The 15,084-nt window shown below is 45.2% G+C and overlaps 1 protein-coding gene across 1 annotated transcript in view; it reads right to left on the minus strand.

Annotated features, from left to right (window-relative positions):
• Nucleotides 1-15,084, minus strand: part of HDAC1 (histone deacetylase 1) — a 44,908-nt gene that overhangs the window by 15,445 nt on the left and 14,379 nt on the right. The window contains exon 3 of the mRNA XM_033227292.1: nucleotides 1,671-1,788. Within this exon, the coding sequence (XP_033083183.1) occupies nucleotides 1,671-1,788 (118 nt within the window). The remainder of the gene's footprint in view (nucleotides 1-1,670; nucleotides 1,789-15,084) is intronic.

Consider the following 15,084-nt stretch of genomic DNA (forward strand, 5'->3'; position numbering starts at 1 on the left):
ACCACCATGCCCAGCTAATTTTTAAATTTTTTTGTAGAGATGGGGGTCTCACTATATTGCCCAGGCTGGTCTCAAACTCCTGGCTGGGCTCAAGCAATCCTCCCACCTTGGGCTCCCAAAGTGCTAGGATTACAGGTATGAACCGCTGTACCTGTCCTGTGTTCCTCTTAAAGAGGGAAAACAGGTCGGGCACGGTGGCTCACACCTATAATCCCAGCACTTTGGGAAGCCAAAGCCGGTGGATCACCTGAGGTTGGGAGTTCGAGTCCAGCCTGACTAACATGGAGAAACCTAAAAATACAAAATTAGCCGGGTGTGGTGGCACATCCCTGTAATTCCAGCTACTCGGGAGGCTGAGGCAGGAGAATCACTTGAATCCAGGAGGCGGAGGTTGTGGTGAGCAGAGATCGCCCCATTGCACTCCAGCCTGGGCAACAAAAGTGAAACTCTGTCTCAAAAAAAAAGTTTCAAAAAAAAAAAAAAAAAAAAGGAGGGGGCGGGGAAATAACACCAGAGGGGCTAGGAGACCGAGGATTCAAACTAAGACATGAAAGCTTATTTTCTTACTTTAATAGCAAGCTGCTCCTCTAGTGACAGCCCACTCTGCTGAGAATAGAGCCTGATCCTTGGCCTAAATGGGTTATGGAAACCTCTAAAGCCATCTATAGGAAAGGCATGAATTTGCCTCATCTTGGAGGGAAATAAGACCCTGCAATTCAGAGAGCAAACACCTCACTCACAGCGGCTGGCAGCTCCCGGAGTTGTCGGTAGCAAAGAAGCTTAATGCTTCAAGGAAGGTCTCTGTGGTTCTGTCATCAATACTACTGTACAGTTACTATTAGTTATAATAAGTTATAAATAACTTTCTTCTTTGGGAATAAGACTACTTTGTGGTCAGCAGCAATAAACAAGTGCCGCATATTTTCTGACACTTCAATCTAAGCTGTCATAAATTAATCAAAACTTCTTCTGGACAATGCTGTTACACTATATGAAGTCTTAGGTGCTAAGAGATAATTTCTAAAATAACACAAGGGGGAAGTCAGGTATGATAGTTTTGTTCCAAATTTGAATACTGCCCCCCCCCCCCCGCCCCAGCTAAAATAATTCCCACAATTCCTACAAACTAAGCGTGGCTTCCAAGATGAGGCCTGCTCTGAAGTTTCAAGTCCAAGGGGCCGGGGCGCAATCACCTCATCTCAAAGATTACACCATCTAGCCTCTGTCCTGAGTGGCCTCTAAATTCTCAATCAATACCCACCAAGTTAAAACAGTTACAGTCGGACAGAAATCAGAGATCACATGGCCCAGTCTGCTTTACAAAAATCTGAGGAGAAGTGACTTGCCCAGTCAGCTGAGAGTTAGAGTTAAATTTTACTGTATCTACTGTCTCCCCGTCCCGGGTCAGTGCTTTTTCCACTACAATAATTACAGTACTCTTGGGACAGTGTTGTGAACATAACCAGAAAAAGTACTACCCTCTATCGTTCACAAATCAGGAAACATGAAAAACCCGACTTGAGGGGAAAAAGCACTCTGGCACCTTTAGGAGGTAGGGGAAGTCTGGTGTCCACTGAATGGGAGGTGCAAGGACAGCAGAGCGGGCTTCTGCAGTGGAAAGTAAGATGCAACTGGGGGCTTGAGAGTGTGGAGGAACAGAATGGACTTACATCTCTGCATCTGCTTGCTGTACTCCGACATGTTATCTGGACGGATGGAGCGCAAGAATTTAATGTAGTCGTCACTATGGTACTTGGTCATCTCCTCAGCATTGGCTTTGTGAGGGCGCTAGAGGGCAGAAGGGAGAAAGGGCAAGTTATTTTTGACCACGGCCAGTCCACTCAATCTAGTTTGAATATTTCTATTTCCTGCGCAGCATGGAGCTAGGTGCTATAAAGAATAAAAAGAAAAAACTGATTAGATTCAGGCCTCAAGAGATTTACAAGCTAACTAGGCAAACAAGATTACCACAAGAGACAGAGTATCAGAAGGCCTAGAGTAACTCAAGCTCTGTTGCTTAGGCAAGTTACTATCTCTTGAACCTCCATTTCCTCATTTATTAAACAGGGACAACATGGACCACACAGGGAAGTTAAGAGAATCGGAAGAGGTTGTTAAATCTCTTTGTAAACTGTAAGGCGCTTTACAAAATTATTATTATTATTATTATTTGATACGGAGTCTCACTCTGTTGCCCAGGCTAGAGTGCACTGGGACGATCTCGGCTGACTGCAAGCTCCGCCTTGTATTTTTAGTAGAGATGGAGTTTCACAGTGTTAGCCAGGATGGTCTCGATCTCCTGACCTTGTGATTCGCCTGCCTCGGCCTCCCAAAGTTCTGGGATTACAAGCATGAGCCACTGCGCCAGGCCCTTTTTTTTCTGTTTTCTTTTTCTTTTTTTTTTTGAGGTGGAGTCTCACTCTGTTACCCAGGCTGGAGTGCAATGGCGTGATCTCAGCTCATTGCAAACTTCGCCTCCCGGGTTCAAGAGATTCTCCTGCCTCAGCCTCCCGAGTAGTTGGGATTACAGGTGCCCACTACCACGCCAGCTAATTTTTGTATTTTTGGTAGAGATGGAGTTTTGCCATGTTGGCCAGGCTGGTCTTGAACTCCTGACCTCAGGTGATCCGCCGGCCTCAGCCTCCCAAAGTGCTGGATTACAGGTGTGAGCCTACCGTGCTCGGCCTACAAAATTATTACTTTTTATTATTAAATATTATATAAAACTGGCCGGGTGTGGTGGCTCACGCCTGTAATCCCAGCACTTTGGGTGGCTGAGGCGGGCAGATCACCTGAGGTTAGGAGTTCGAGACCAGCCTGACCAATATGATGAAAACTGGTCTCTATGAAAAATACAAAAATTAGCTGGGCGTGGTGACATGCACCTGTAATCCCAACTACTTGGGAGGCTGAGACAGGAAAATCGCTTGAACCTAGGAGGTGGAGGTTGCAGCAAGCTGAGATTGCACCACAGCACTCCATCCTGGGCAACAAGAGCGAAACTCCCTCTCAAAAATAAAAAATAAAAAAATATATGTATACATATGTATTATAAAATTATGGACAAAATGGCTCCAAGAGTTCACAAAAAAAGGGTATCTAATGACAACTGAAACAGATGGGAAATCCTTTACAAGTCATCACATCAACAATTTTTATCACATCCTCCCCTTGCCACTTCCTTGACAAGATAATTTCCTGGTTATCCCAACATTCTGATTCCTCCTTCCCTCTTTTTAAAATTCTCTTCTTTTCCTCTCATTCCTTAAAGGTAGGTCTTCTTCAGAGACGACCCTCTGCCTCTCTAATTACCAGTACAACGAAAGTCCTCACTTAATGTCATCCACAAGTTCCTGGAAATTGTGACTGTAGGCAAAACAATGTATAAAGAAACCAATTGTACCATAGGATAATTGATAAAAACAAGAATTTAAGCTCCTACGGCATATTTCTGTCACAAAAACATCACTAAAATTCTCAATAAAGACCCAAAACACTTCAAACATTAAATACTAAAATAAATGTGAACTATCCCTATATTTAAGAAAGATTTATAAAAATAAGGAAGATGATTATTGGGCTGGGTGCAGTGGCTCATGCTTAAAATCCCAGCACTTCGGGAGGCGGAGGCAGGTGGATCACTTGAACCCAGGAGTTTGAGACCAGCCTGGGCAACATGGTGAAACCCTGTCTCTACAAAAATATAAAAAATTAGCCGGCTGTGGTGGTACTTGCCTATAGTCCCAGCTACTCAAGAGGCTAAGGTGGATCACCTGAGCCCAGGGAAGTCGAGGCTGCAGTCAGTTATAATCTTGGCACTGCACTACAGCCTGGGCAACAGAGCGAGACCCCGTCTCAAAAAATATATACATTATTATTTACCCAATTTTTGGTGAATCAGTGAGTGATGGTGGTTGTGGTGGTGGTGGGTTAAATCACATAATAAATGTATGCAAAGTGAAAATTGCAAGGAGAACTTCTGCCATCATGCAGTTCAAAAATGAACAATAATAAATACGGCAGGCTGGCTCATTGTTTCTGTATCACATCTTTTATTGTTGTGCATCTGTATGATTATTGTCTACTTTATGAATTTTTATTTGACAATAATTTGAATTCAATCATTCATTTCCAAGGGTGACCAGAGCCTGTCCCTGCAGCTCAGCACAAGGAACCAACCTTGGACAGGATGCCATTCCATCACAGGGTGCACTCACACCCATATCCACACTTGCTCAGACTAGGACCATGAAAACATGCCAACTCACCTCACATGCACATCTTTGGGATGTGGCAGAAAAATGGAGTACCCGGAGAAAACCTACACAGACAAGGGGAGAATGTGCAAACACCACACAGATAGTGGCCACGCCAGATATCAGTTATTTTTCTCCTCAACGTTATAATTAAATGATGCTGAATGAAGTGATGTTATTTGAGAACCTGCCCTATTTTCTGTAGTTTATAAAGCATTTTCAATACACAGCCAACATTTATTGTTTCCTCTATGACAGTCACTCTTTCAGACACTTTAAATGCTATCTCATATGATTCTCACAACCACCTTTTAAAGATCTAAGCCCTGGAGGATCACTTGAGCCTAGGACTTCAAGGCTAGCCTGGACAACATAGTGAGACCCTGTCTTTTTCTCTTTTTTAAAATAATTATCAGGGTCAGGCACAGTGGCTCACACCTGTAATCCCAGCACTTTGGGAGGCTGAGGTGGGCAGATCACCTGAGGCCAGGAGTTTGAAACCACCCTGGCCAACATAGTGAAACACCATCTCCACTAAAAATACAAAAATTAGCTGGGAGTGGTGGCGGGTGCCTGGAATCCCAGCTACTCAGGAGGCTGAGGCAGAAGAATTGCTTGAACTCAGGCAGAGGCTGCGGTGAGCTGAGATCATGCCACTGCATTCCAGCCTGGGCAACAAAGTGAGACTCCAGCTCAAAAAAATAAATAAATAAAATAAAATAAAATAAATTATCAGGCAACCTCTCCTAGCCAGAATAGGTTCAGACTCCCAAGACCCCATCTCTGAAAAACAAAACAAAACAAAAAAACACCTTTTAAAGTTCATGGCCAGGTACGTTGGCTCACGCCTATAATCCCAGCATTTTGGGAGGCCGAGGCGGGAGGATTGCTTGAAGCCAGGAGTTTGAAACCAGCCTGGCCAACATGGCAAAATCTCATCTCTACAGAAATTAGCTGGGCACAGTGGCGGGAGCCTGTAATCCCAGCTACTCGGGAGGCTGCAGTATGAGAATCACTTGAACTCAGGAAGCAGAGGTTGCAGTGAGCCCAGATTGTGCCACTGTACTCCAGCCTAGGCAACAGAGCATGACTCTGTCTCAAAAAAAAAAAGTTTGGCCGGGCACAGAGGCTCACATCTGTGATCCCAGCACTTTGGGAGGCAGAGGAGGGTGGATTAAGAGGTCAGGAGTTCAAGACCAACCTGGCCAAGATGGTGAAACCCCGTCTCTACTAAAAATACAGAAATTAGCCGGGCGTGGTGGCATGCACCTATAATCCCAACTACTCAGGAGGCTGAGGTAGAGAACTGCTTGAACCTGGGAGGCAGAGGTTGCAGTGAGCCAAGATGGTGCCACTGTACTCCAGCCCGGGCGACAGAGAGTGAGAATCCGTCTGAAAAAACAAAAAACAAACACAAAAAAGTTCATGGCCGGGCACAATAGCTCATGCCTGTAATCCCAGCACTTTGAGAGGCTGAGCGGGGCAGATCACTTGAGGTCAGGAGTTCGAGACCAGTCTGGCCAACATGGTGAAATCCCATCTCTACTAAAAATACAAAAAATTAGCCGAGCGTTGTGGCAGGCGCCTGTAATCGCAGCTACTCGGGAGGCTGAGGCAGAGAATCGCTTGAATCCAGGAGGCAGAGGTTGCAGTGAGCCGAGATCATGCCACTGCACTCTGGGCAACAGAGTGAGAGTCCATCACCAAAAAAAAAAAAAAAAAAACCATATTATTATTATACTTATTTCACAGGGAGGAAACTACAGAAGAGAGAGGTTAAGTAATTTGCCTGGGGTTACACAGCTGGTAAACTGGAAGGAATCCAGAGATCTGGCTCCAGGTACTTTGACTCTCATTTAATCCTCGCTTAATTTAATGTGGCATACAAGACTGAATGACAGATGCTGTTTTATCAAAAACAGGCATAGTGAAGCCAGGTGCAGTGGCATGCACCGTAGTCCCAGCTGCTCAGGAGTCTAAGATGTAAGGATCACTTGAGCCCAGGAGTTCAAGGCCAGCCTGGGCAAACAGTGAGACCCTACCTCTAAAAAGGCAAACCAAAACACCCACAGTGAAAGAAAAAAGACTTGGCTCCAAATACCAAGTTGTTTTTACTATACTAAGCCCTTTATCCTCTTCCTAATGTCATCAAAACTCTGGTCTGGCTATCCCTTCTACACAGATGACTGCACAAACTCCATTTTGATCTTAGTTCTGAGCTCCAGATTCATAGGTCCAATAGCTTCTCGGTCTGCTCCACCCACAAATCCTAAAGGCACTTCAAATTCTTTTTTTTTTTGAGACAGAGTCTCGCTCTGCCGCCCAGGCTGGAGTGCAGTGGCCAGATCTCAGCTCACTGCAAGCTCCGCCTCCCGGGTTCACGCCATTCTCCTGCCTCAGCCTCCCGAGTAGCTGGGACTACAGGCGCCCGCCATGTCGCCCGGCTAGTTTTTTGTATTTTTAGTAGAGACGGGGTTTCACCATGTTAGCCAGGATGGTCTCGATCTCCTGACCTCGTGATCCGCCCGTCTCGGCCTCCCAAAGTGCTGGGATTACAGGCTTGAGCCACCGCGCCCGGCCGGCACTTCAAATTCAACTGGACTAAACAATTTGTTGTTGAGAGCCTAGAAGCATTCAAATTCCACTTAACTTCCAGAAGTTCTCTTTCACTATTTCTGTTAATGATACCAACGTCTACTCAGGCTGAAAACCTAAGTGTCATTTTAAACTCTGCCCTTTTTTGCTTTCCCGTTTCAATCCATTGCCAGTCTCTCTCGTGCCTCCATAATCTTGATTGCATCTACTACCCTATTTTTCCTATGCCCCTCTTTCCCAGGTTTCCTATTCTCAGCATCAACCACCTAGCTGTTCAAGATCGAAGCCAGGGTATCACCTTTGTTTTTTTTGTTTGTTTGTTTTTGTTTTGTTTTGTTTTTTGAGACAGAGTCTCATTCTGTCGCCTAGGCTGGAGTGTAATGGCATGATCTCGGTTCATTGCAACTTCTGCTGCCCAGGTTCAGTGATTCTCCTGTCTCAGCCTCCTAAGCAGCTGGGATTACAGGAGCCCGCCACCACGCCCAGCTAATTTTTGTTATTTTTAGTAGAGATAGGGTTTCACCATGTTGGCCAGGCTAGTCTCAAGCTCCTGACCTCAGGTGATCTGCCGGCCTCGGCCTCCCAAAGTAACAGGATTACAGGCATGAGCCACCACACCCGGTCGGGGGTAACATCTTTGATTCTTCTTTTTTCATCCACTACATTCAGCTTCTCTTGAAACTACCATCAATGTATTATCTGTCAAACCTGTCCACTTCCATTCCGGGGCTACCATTTTTTTTGACTTAGATTCTGGCAACAATCTCCTAACTGGTATCCTAGCCTCCCTCTTAACCATTGTTAATTTATGCTCATTACTACAGGCAGACACTTTTCTGTCTGTCTTTTTCTTCTCTTTTCTCTTTTCTTTTCTTTCTTTCCTTCCTTCCTTCCTTCTTTCTCTTTTTCTTTCTTTCTCTTTCTTTTTCTCTCTTTCTCTCCCTCTCCCCCTCTCCCTCTTTCTTTCTCTCTCTCTTTTCTCTTTCTCTCTTTTTTTTTTTTTTGAGGTAGAGTCTCTCTCTGTCACCCAGGCTGGAGTGCAGTGGGACGATCTCGGCTCACTGCAAGCTCCGCCTCCCGGGTTCACGCCATTCTCCTGCCTCAGCCTCCTGAGTAGCTGGGACTACAGGCACCCGCCACCACGCCCGGCTAATTTTTTTGTATTTTTAGTAGAGATGGGGTTTCATCGTGTTAGTCAGGATGGTCTCGATCTCTTGACCTTGTGATCTGCCCATCTCGGCCTCCCAAAGTGCTGGGATTACAGGCGTGAGACACCGCGCCCGGCCTTTTTTTTTTTCTTTTTATCACCAAGTTTCACTCTTGTCACCCAGCTGGAGTGCAACAGCACAATCTTGGCTCACTGCAACCTCTGCCTCCCAGGTTCAAGCAATTCTCTTGCTTCCGCCTCGCGAGTAGCTGGGATTACAGGCGCCCACCACCACGCCTGGCTAATTTTTGTATTTTTAGTAGAGATGGGGATGTCGGCCAGGCTGGTCTCAAACTGCTGACCCCAGGTGATCCACCCGCCTCAGCCTCCCAAAATGCTGGGATTACAGGCATGAGCCACCACGCCCGGCCTGTCTTTTTCTTTTTTATTTAGAGACAGGAGCTCCCTATGTTGCCCAGGCTGGTCTCGAACTCCTGGGCTCAAATGATCCTCTTGCCTCACCCTTGCTAGTAGCTGGGATTACGAGCTTGTGTCACTGTGCCTGTTATAGAGTTATCAGTCTTAAAATGCAAACTGAATCATGTCACTCTCCTCTAAAAACACTTCAATGGCTTCATTACACAAAACATCAAGTTCAAACTCTTTAACCTGGCTTGGAAAACCAGAATAATCTGCCTGCTTACCCTACTTGCACTCCCCTAAATATTTTGTGCTCTATCCCAGGGAACACCAAACTCAAAGCACTCATAAGGGCTGGTCAGTTTAGCTAACTTGGTGTTTAAAACAAACATAAACAAAACACTGGTGAGCAGAGGGCAGCCTTTATTTACATAGCTCTAACTGATGACTGCCATGAGGGAATTTGGGCCCAACTGCCAGATCCTTTCTGGACAGATTTCATTTTTTAAAGGTTGGTCACTAACCTAAAGTCCTTAAAATACTTAGTGAGTTAAATAAAACATGTTTGAGAGGCTGAATTGATCTCATTCACTGTGCCAATCTGCCAAGCACCATTTTGCTTGTAGTTCCCCAAGGGCCATCTCTCTCACCTTTAGGCCTTTATACATGCTATGACCTACAACACCGTTCTCTTCATACCCTCTACTCAACCTCTGGATTGCAATTTTTTTTTTTTTTCTGAGACGGAGTCTCGCTCTGTCGCCCGGGCTGGAGTGCAGTGGCGGGATCTCAGCTCACCGCAAGCTCCGCCTCCCGGGTTCACGCCATTCTCCTGCCTCAGCCTCCCGCGTAGCTGGGACTACAGGCGCCCGCCATCTCGCCCGGGTAGTATTTTTGTATTTTTAGTAGAGACAGGGTTTCACCGTGTTAGCCAGGATGGTCTCAATCTCCTGACCTCGTGATCTGCCCGTCTCGGCCTCCCAAAGTGCTGGGATTACAGGCTTGAGCCACCGCGCCCGGCCCTAGATTGCAAATTAAAAGTCAACCCAGGCACACACTTGTAGTCTCAACTACTTGGGAGGCTGAGGCAGGAGAATCACTTGAGCACAGGAGTTTGAAGCTATAGTGCATTATAATCTCACCTAGGAATAGCCACTGCATTCCATCCTTGGCAACAAGGCAAGGCTTTTTTTTTTTTTTTTTTTTTTTCTGAGACTCGCTCTGTTGCGCGGGCTGGAGTACAGTGGTGCAACCTCAGCTCACTGCAGTCTCCCGCCACCCAGGTTCAAGCGACTTTCCTGCCTCAGCCTCCCGAGTAGTTGGGATTACAGGCATCCACCACCATGCCCAGCTAATTTTTGTATTTTTAGTAGAGACAGCGTTTCACCATGTTGGCCAGGTTGGTCTCGAACTCCTGACCTCAGGTGATCTGCCTGCCTCGGCCTCCCAAAGTGCTGGGATTGCAGGCGTGAGCCACCACACCCGGCCAAGGCTGTCTCTTAAAAAAGAGAGAGAGAGAGAAAGAGAGAGAGAGAGTAGAAAAGCCAATTCCCCCAAAAAGCTGTCCTTGACCTCTCAGAATCTCAGTTAAGTAACTCTCTGAAATGCTACCCTGAGAAGCCTGTACTTCCCTTATCATTTCACTCACCAAACTGCATAGAAATTGCATGTTTGCTTGGTCTACTCTGGGAAGCCAGGAGCAGGTTCTACCTTTATTTGAACAACAAGCATGGTGCCTGACATATAGCAGCTGCTCAATAAGTAACTGTTGACCTAACCAATTAACTCTTGGCTGGGTGTGGTGGCTCATGCCTACAATCCTAACACTTTGAGAGGCCAAGGAGGGCAGACTACTTGGGCCCAGCACTTTGAGACCAGCTTACACAACAAGGAGAAATCCCATCTCTATAAAAAATGCGAAAATTAGCCAGGTATAGTAGCACACAGTGTAGTCCCAGCTACTCAGGAGACTGAGGTGGGAGGATCACTTGAGCCCAGGAGGGTGAGGCTGCAGTGAGCTGTGATTTCCAGCCTGGATGACAGAGCAACACCCTATCTCAAAAAATAAAACAGGTCAGGCACCGTGGCTCACGCCTGGGAGTCCACGGCAGGCGGATCACGAGATTGAGACCATACTGGCTAACATGGTGAAATCCCGTCTCTACTAAAAATACAAAAATACAAAAAATTAACCGGGCATGGTGGCGGGCGCCTGTAGTCCTAGCTACTAGGGAGACTGAGGCAGGAGAATGGCGTGAACCCAGGAGGCGGAGCTTACAGTGAGCTAAGATTGCGCCATTGCACTCCAGCCTGGGCGACAGAGCAAGACTCCATCTCAAAAAAAAATAAAACAAAATCCATACATAAATTAAATCTTAAAAAGAAAAAATAAAACAAAATCCATACATAAATTAAATCTCACATGGAGTATTTTTGCCTCCTAATTGGTCCTATTTCTATCCAACCTTATCATCTTCCATCTTCCATACTGGTATCACAAAAATCTTAAAACGTTAATGTACTGCTCTCATTCAATGACACCCCGTTGACGAAGTAAAGAGTCTAAGTTCTTTGATATAGCAATCAAGAAATTTCACATGGTTCCCTTCCCAATGTAACTGCCCCATTCTCTTTCACAAATATTATACTCCAAACAACTCTTCCTTAAGATCTAGAGAGCTATAGAGCTTTTCAACAGTGTTTGTGCTCATGTTCTTCCTATTATCTGAAATTCATCCCTTATCCCAAATCTCTGAAGGAAAGAGCCACCTCTTTTACAAAGTAAAAGCAAATCACCTTCTAACAACCCATCTTCATCCCAGGACTCAAAGTTCCAAAGAATACAGCAGTGCCCTCTTATCTTCAGTTGTGGTTTCTACAGTTCCAGTGACACACAATCACTGTCCAAAAATATTACATGAAAAATGCCAGAAATAAACAATTCATAAGTTTCAAATTGTGAGCCATTCATGATGAAATTCTGTAACATCCAGGTCTGTCCCCTGGGTGTGAATCATCCCTTTATCTGGCATATCCACACTGTATACTACCCACCTGTGAGTCACTTAGTAGACCTCTCAGTAATCAGGTCAGTTATCAAGGTATCACAGTGTTTCTGTTCAAGAAACCCTTATTTTACTTAATAATGGCCCCAAAGTACAAGAGTAGTGATGTTGGCAATATGCCAAAGAGAAGCTGTGCCGTGCTTCCTTTACATGAAAGGGTTGAAGTTCTTTTTTTTTTTTTTTTTTTTTTTTTTGAGACGGAGTCTCGCTCTGTCGCCCGGGCTGGAGTGCAGTGGCCGGATCTCAGCTCACTGCAAGCTCCGCCTCCGGGTTTACGCCATTCTCCTGCCTCAGCCTCCCGAGTAGCTGGGACTACAGGCGCCCGCCACCTCGCCCGGCTCGTTTTTTGTATTTTTTTTAGTAGAGACGGGGTTTCACCGTGTTAGCCAGGATGGTCTTGATCTCCTGACCTCGTGATCCGCCCGTCTCGGCCTCCCAAAGTGCTGGGATTACAGGCTTGAGCCACCGCGCCCGGCCGGGTTGAAGTTCTTAATACAATAAGGAAAGAAAAAAATCCTGTGCTGAAGTCGCTAAGAGCTAAGATCTACAGTAGGAATGAATCTTCTTTTTTTTTATTTTTGGGAAGGAGTTTCTCGTTGCCCCGGCTAGAGTGCAATGGTGAGAACTCAGCTCACTGCAACCTCTGCCTCCCAGGTTCAAATGATTCTCCTGTCTCAGCCTCCTGAGTAGCTGGGATTACAGGCATGCGCCACCACATCTGGCTAATTTTGTATTTTTAGTAGAGATAGGGTTTCACCATATTAGTCAAGGTGATCTCGAACTCCTGACCTCAGGTGATCCACCAGCTTTGGCCTCCCAAAGCACTGGGATTACAGGCATGAGCCACCACACCTGGCCAGGAATGAATCTTCTATGGAAGAAACTGCAAACAGTTTATTGTTATAATTGTCCTAGTTTATTATTATTGTTGTTAATTTCTTACTCTACCTAATTTAAAAATTAAGCTTTATCAGAGGTATATATGTATAGGAAAAAATATAACATATATAGGGTACAGTACTATCCATGGTTTCAGGTATCTACTGGGGGTCCTAGAAAGTATCCCTGCTCAGATAAGAGTGGGCTACTGCATTACCCCACAGTCAAAAATCACAAAATACACAGGAAACACAGTCCAGGATCCTACAGAAACAACAACAAACAACATAATCAGATCTAAATAGACCTTGGTGAATTAGTGAAACACATATCAAAATCACAATTAAATTAAAAAGAAGTGCTACTCAGGAGGCTGAGGAGGGAGGATTACTTGAGTCCAGGAGCCTGAGGCTGCAATGAGCTATGACTGTGCCACTGTACTCTAGCCCAGGCAACAGAGTAAAACACTGTCTCTAAAAGAGACAAAAAGAGACCGGGTGCCGTGGCTCACACCTGTAATCCCAGAATTTGCGAGGCCAAGGCGGGCGGATCACCTGAGGTTGGGAGTTAGAGACCAGCCTGACCAACATGGAGAAATCCCATCTCTACTAAAAATACAAAATTAGCTGGCTATGGTGGCGCGTGCCTGTAATCCCCGGTGCTCAGTAGGTGGAGATTGCAGTGAGCTGACATTGCACCATTGCACTCCAGCCTGGGCAACAAGAGCAAAACTCTGTCTCAAAAAAAAAAAAAGAGCGAGAAAAAGAATAAAAAAGTGAAAGGGCAAATAGCCAAATCACTTTTTCAGAAGAACAAAGTGGGAGAACTATGCTACCACATAATAAGACTTACTATAATATAAAGCTACTGTAATTAAGCCACTGTGGTATTGGCATATGGGTCAATAAGCAGACCAAGTCAACCAAACAGAGAGCCCAAAGCCAGACACACACATACTGCCTGGCACAAAATAGGTGCTTGATGAGTATATATGCAATGAATAAGTAAAAATGGACATTTAATATATAAAAGAAATGGGTCAGGCACTGTGGCTCATGCCTGTAATCTCAGCACTTTGGGAGGCCAAGGTGGGCAGATCACTTGAGCCCAGGAGTATGAGACCAACCTGGTTAACACAGCAAAACCCCATCTCTACAAAAATACAAAAATTAGCCAAGTGTGGTGGCATGCACCCGTGGTCCCAGCTACTCAGGAGGCTGAGGTGGAAAGATGGCTTGAGCCTGGGAGGCGGAGGATGCGGTGAGCCGAGATCACACTGCTGCACTGCAGCCTGAGTGCCAGAGTGAGACACTGTCTCAAAAAAAAAAAAAAAAAACGACAACCAAATAGGAAAATGGGCAAAAAGGTTGAATAGGAATTGGGGAATACAAATTAAAGATAATAAGATACCATTTCATGTCTACCTAAATTAGCAACAAAATTGAAATCTGACAAAATCAAGTTTTGGCAAGGACTCAGAGCAACTGCAATTCTCCTACATAGCTGGCAATTGGAAACTATTTGGGCTTTATCTCATACAGGTGAATATTTTCATATGTCCTCACCCAATTCTACTCCTAGTATATCCTTTAGTGAAACTTTAGCATATATGTATCAAGAGACATGTTCAAGAAAGTTCATAGCAGCAGTATTTGCAATAGTCAAACCCCAGAAGCAAATCAAATGCCCATCAATGAGATAACAGACTAGAATACATTTATTTCAATGAAATACAGTAAAAATAAATACAGCGGCCAGGCGCGGTGGCTCACACCTGTAATCCCAACACTTTGGGAGGCCGAGGTGGGCAGATCATGAGGTCAGGAGATCGAGACCATCCTGGCTAACACAGTGAAACCTAGTCTCTACTAAAAAATAGAAAAAATTAGCCAGGCATGGTGGCAGACACCTGCAGTCCCAGCTACTGGGGAGGCTGAGGCAGGAGAATGGTGTGAACCCAGGAGGTGGAGCTTGCAGTGAGCCAAGATCGCGCCACTGCACTCCAGCCTGGGTGACAGAGCGAGACTCTGTCTCAAAAAAATAATAATAATAAATAGATAAATAAATAAATAAATACAGCTACACATATCAACATGGGTGAGTCTCAAGAACATGTTTAGCAGCCAGGCGCAGTGGCTCAAGCCTGTAATCCCAGCACTTTGGGAGGCCGAGACGGGCAGATCACAAGGTCAGGAGATTGAGACCATCCTGGCTAACACGGTGAAACCCTGTCTCTACTAAAAAATACAAAAAACGAGCCGGGTGAGGTGGCGGGCGCCTGTAGTTCCAGCTACTCGGGAGGCTGAGGCAGGAGAATGGCATAAACCCAGGAGGCGGAGCTTGCAGTGAGCCGAGATCTGGCTACTGCACTCCAGCCTGGGCAACAGAGCGAGACTCCGTCTCAAAAAAAAAAGAACATGTTTAGCAAAAATAAGAAAGTCACATAATAAATACTGTGTGGTTCCATCTATATAACAATCAAACATGTAAAACTAAAACATACTGTGCTTGGAACTGCAAGTAAAAAATAAAAATCATTTTTATAATTTTTTAAAAAGAATACAGGCATGGTGGCTGATGCTTAAAGTCTCAGCACTTTGGGAGATTAAAGTAGGAAGATCTCTTGAGGCCAAGGGTTTGACGCCAGCCTGGGCAAAACAGCAAGACCCTGTTTCAACAAAAAAAATTTTTTGAATTAGCTGAGAGAGGCTGGGTATGGTGA

This window comes from Trachypithecus francoisi, unplaced genomic scaffold, assembly GCF_009764315.1.
Source record: "Trachypithecus francoisi isolate TF-2019V2 unplaced genomic scaffold, Tfra_2.0 Lachesis_group12, whole genome shotgun sequence".
Lineage (NCBI taxonomy): Eukaryota > Metazoa > Chordata > Mammalia > Primates > Cercopithecidae > Trachypithecus > Trachypithecus francoisi.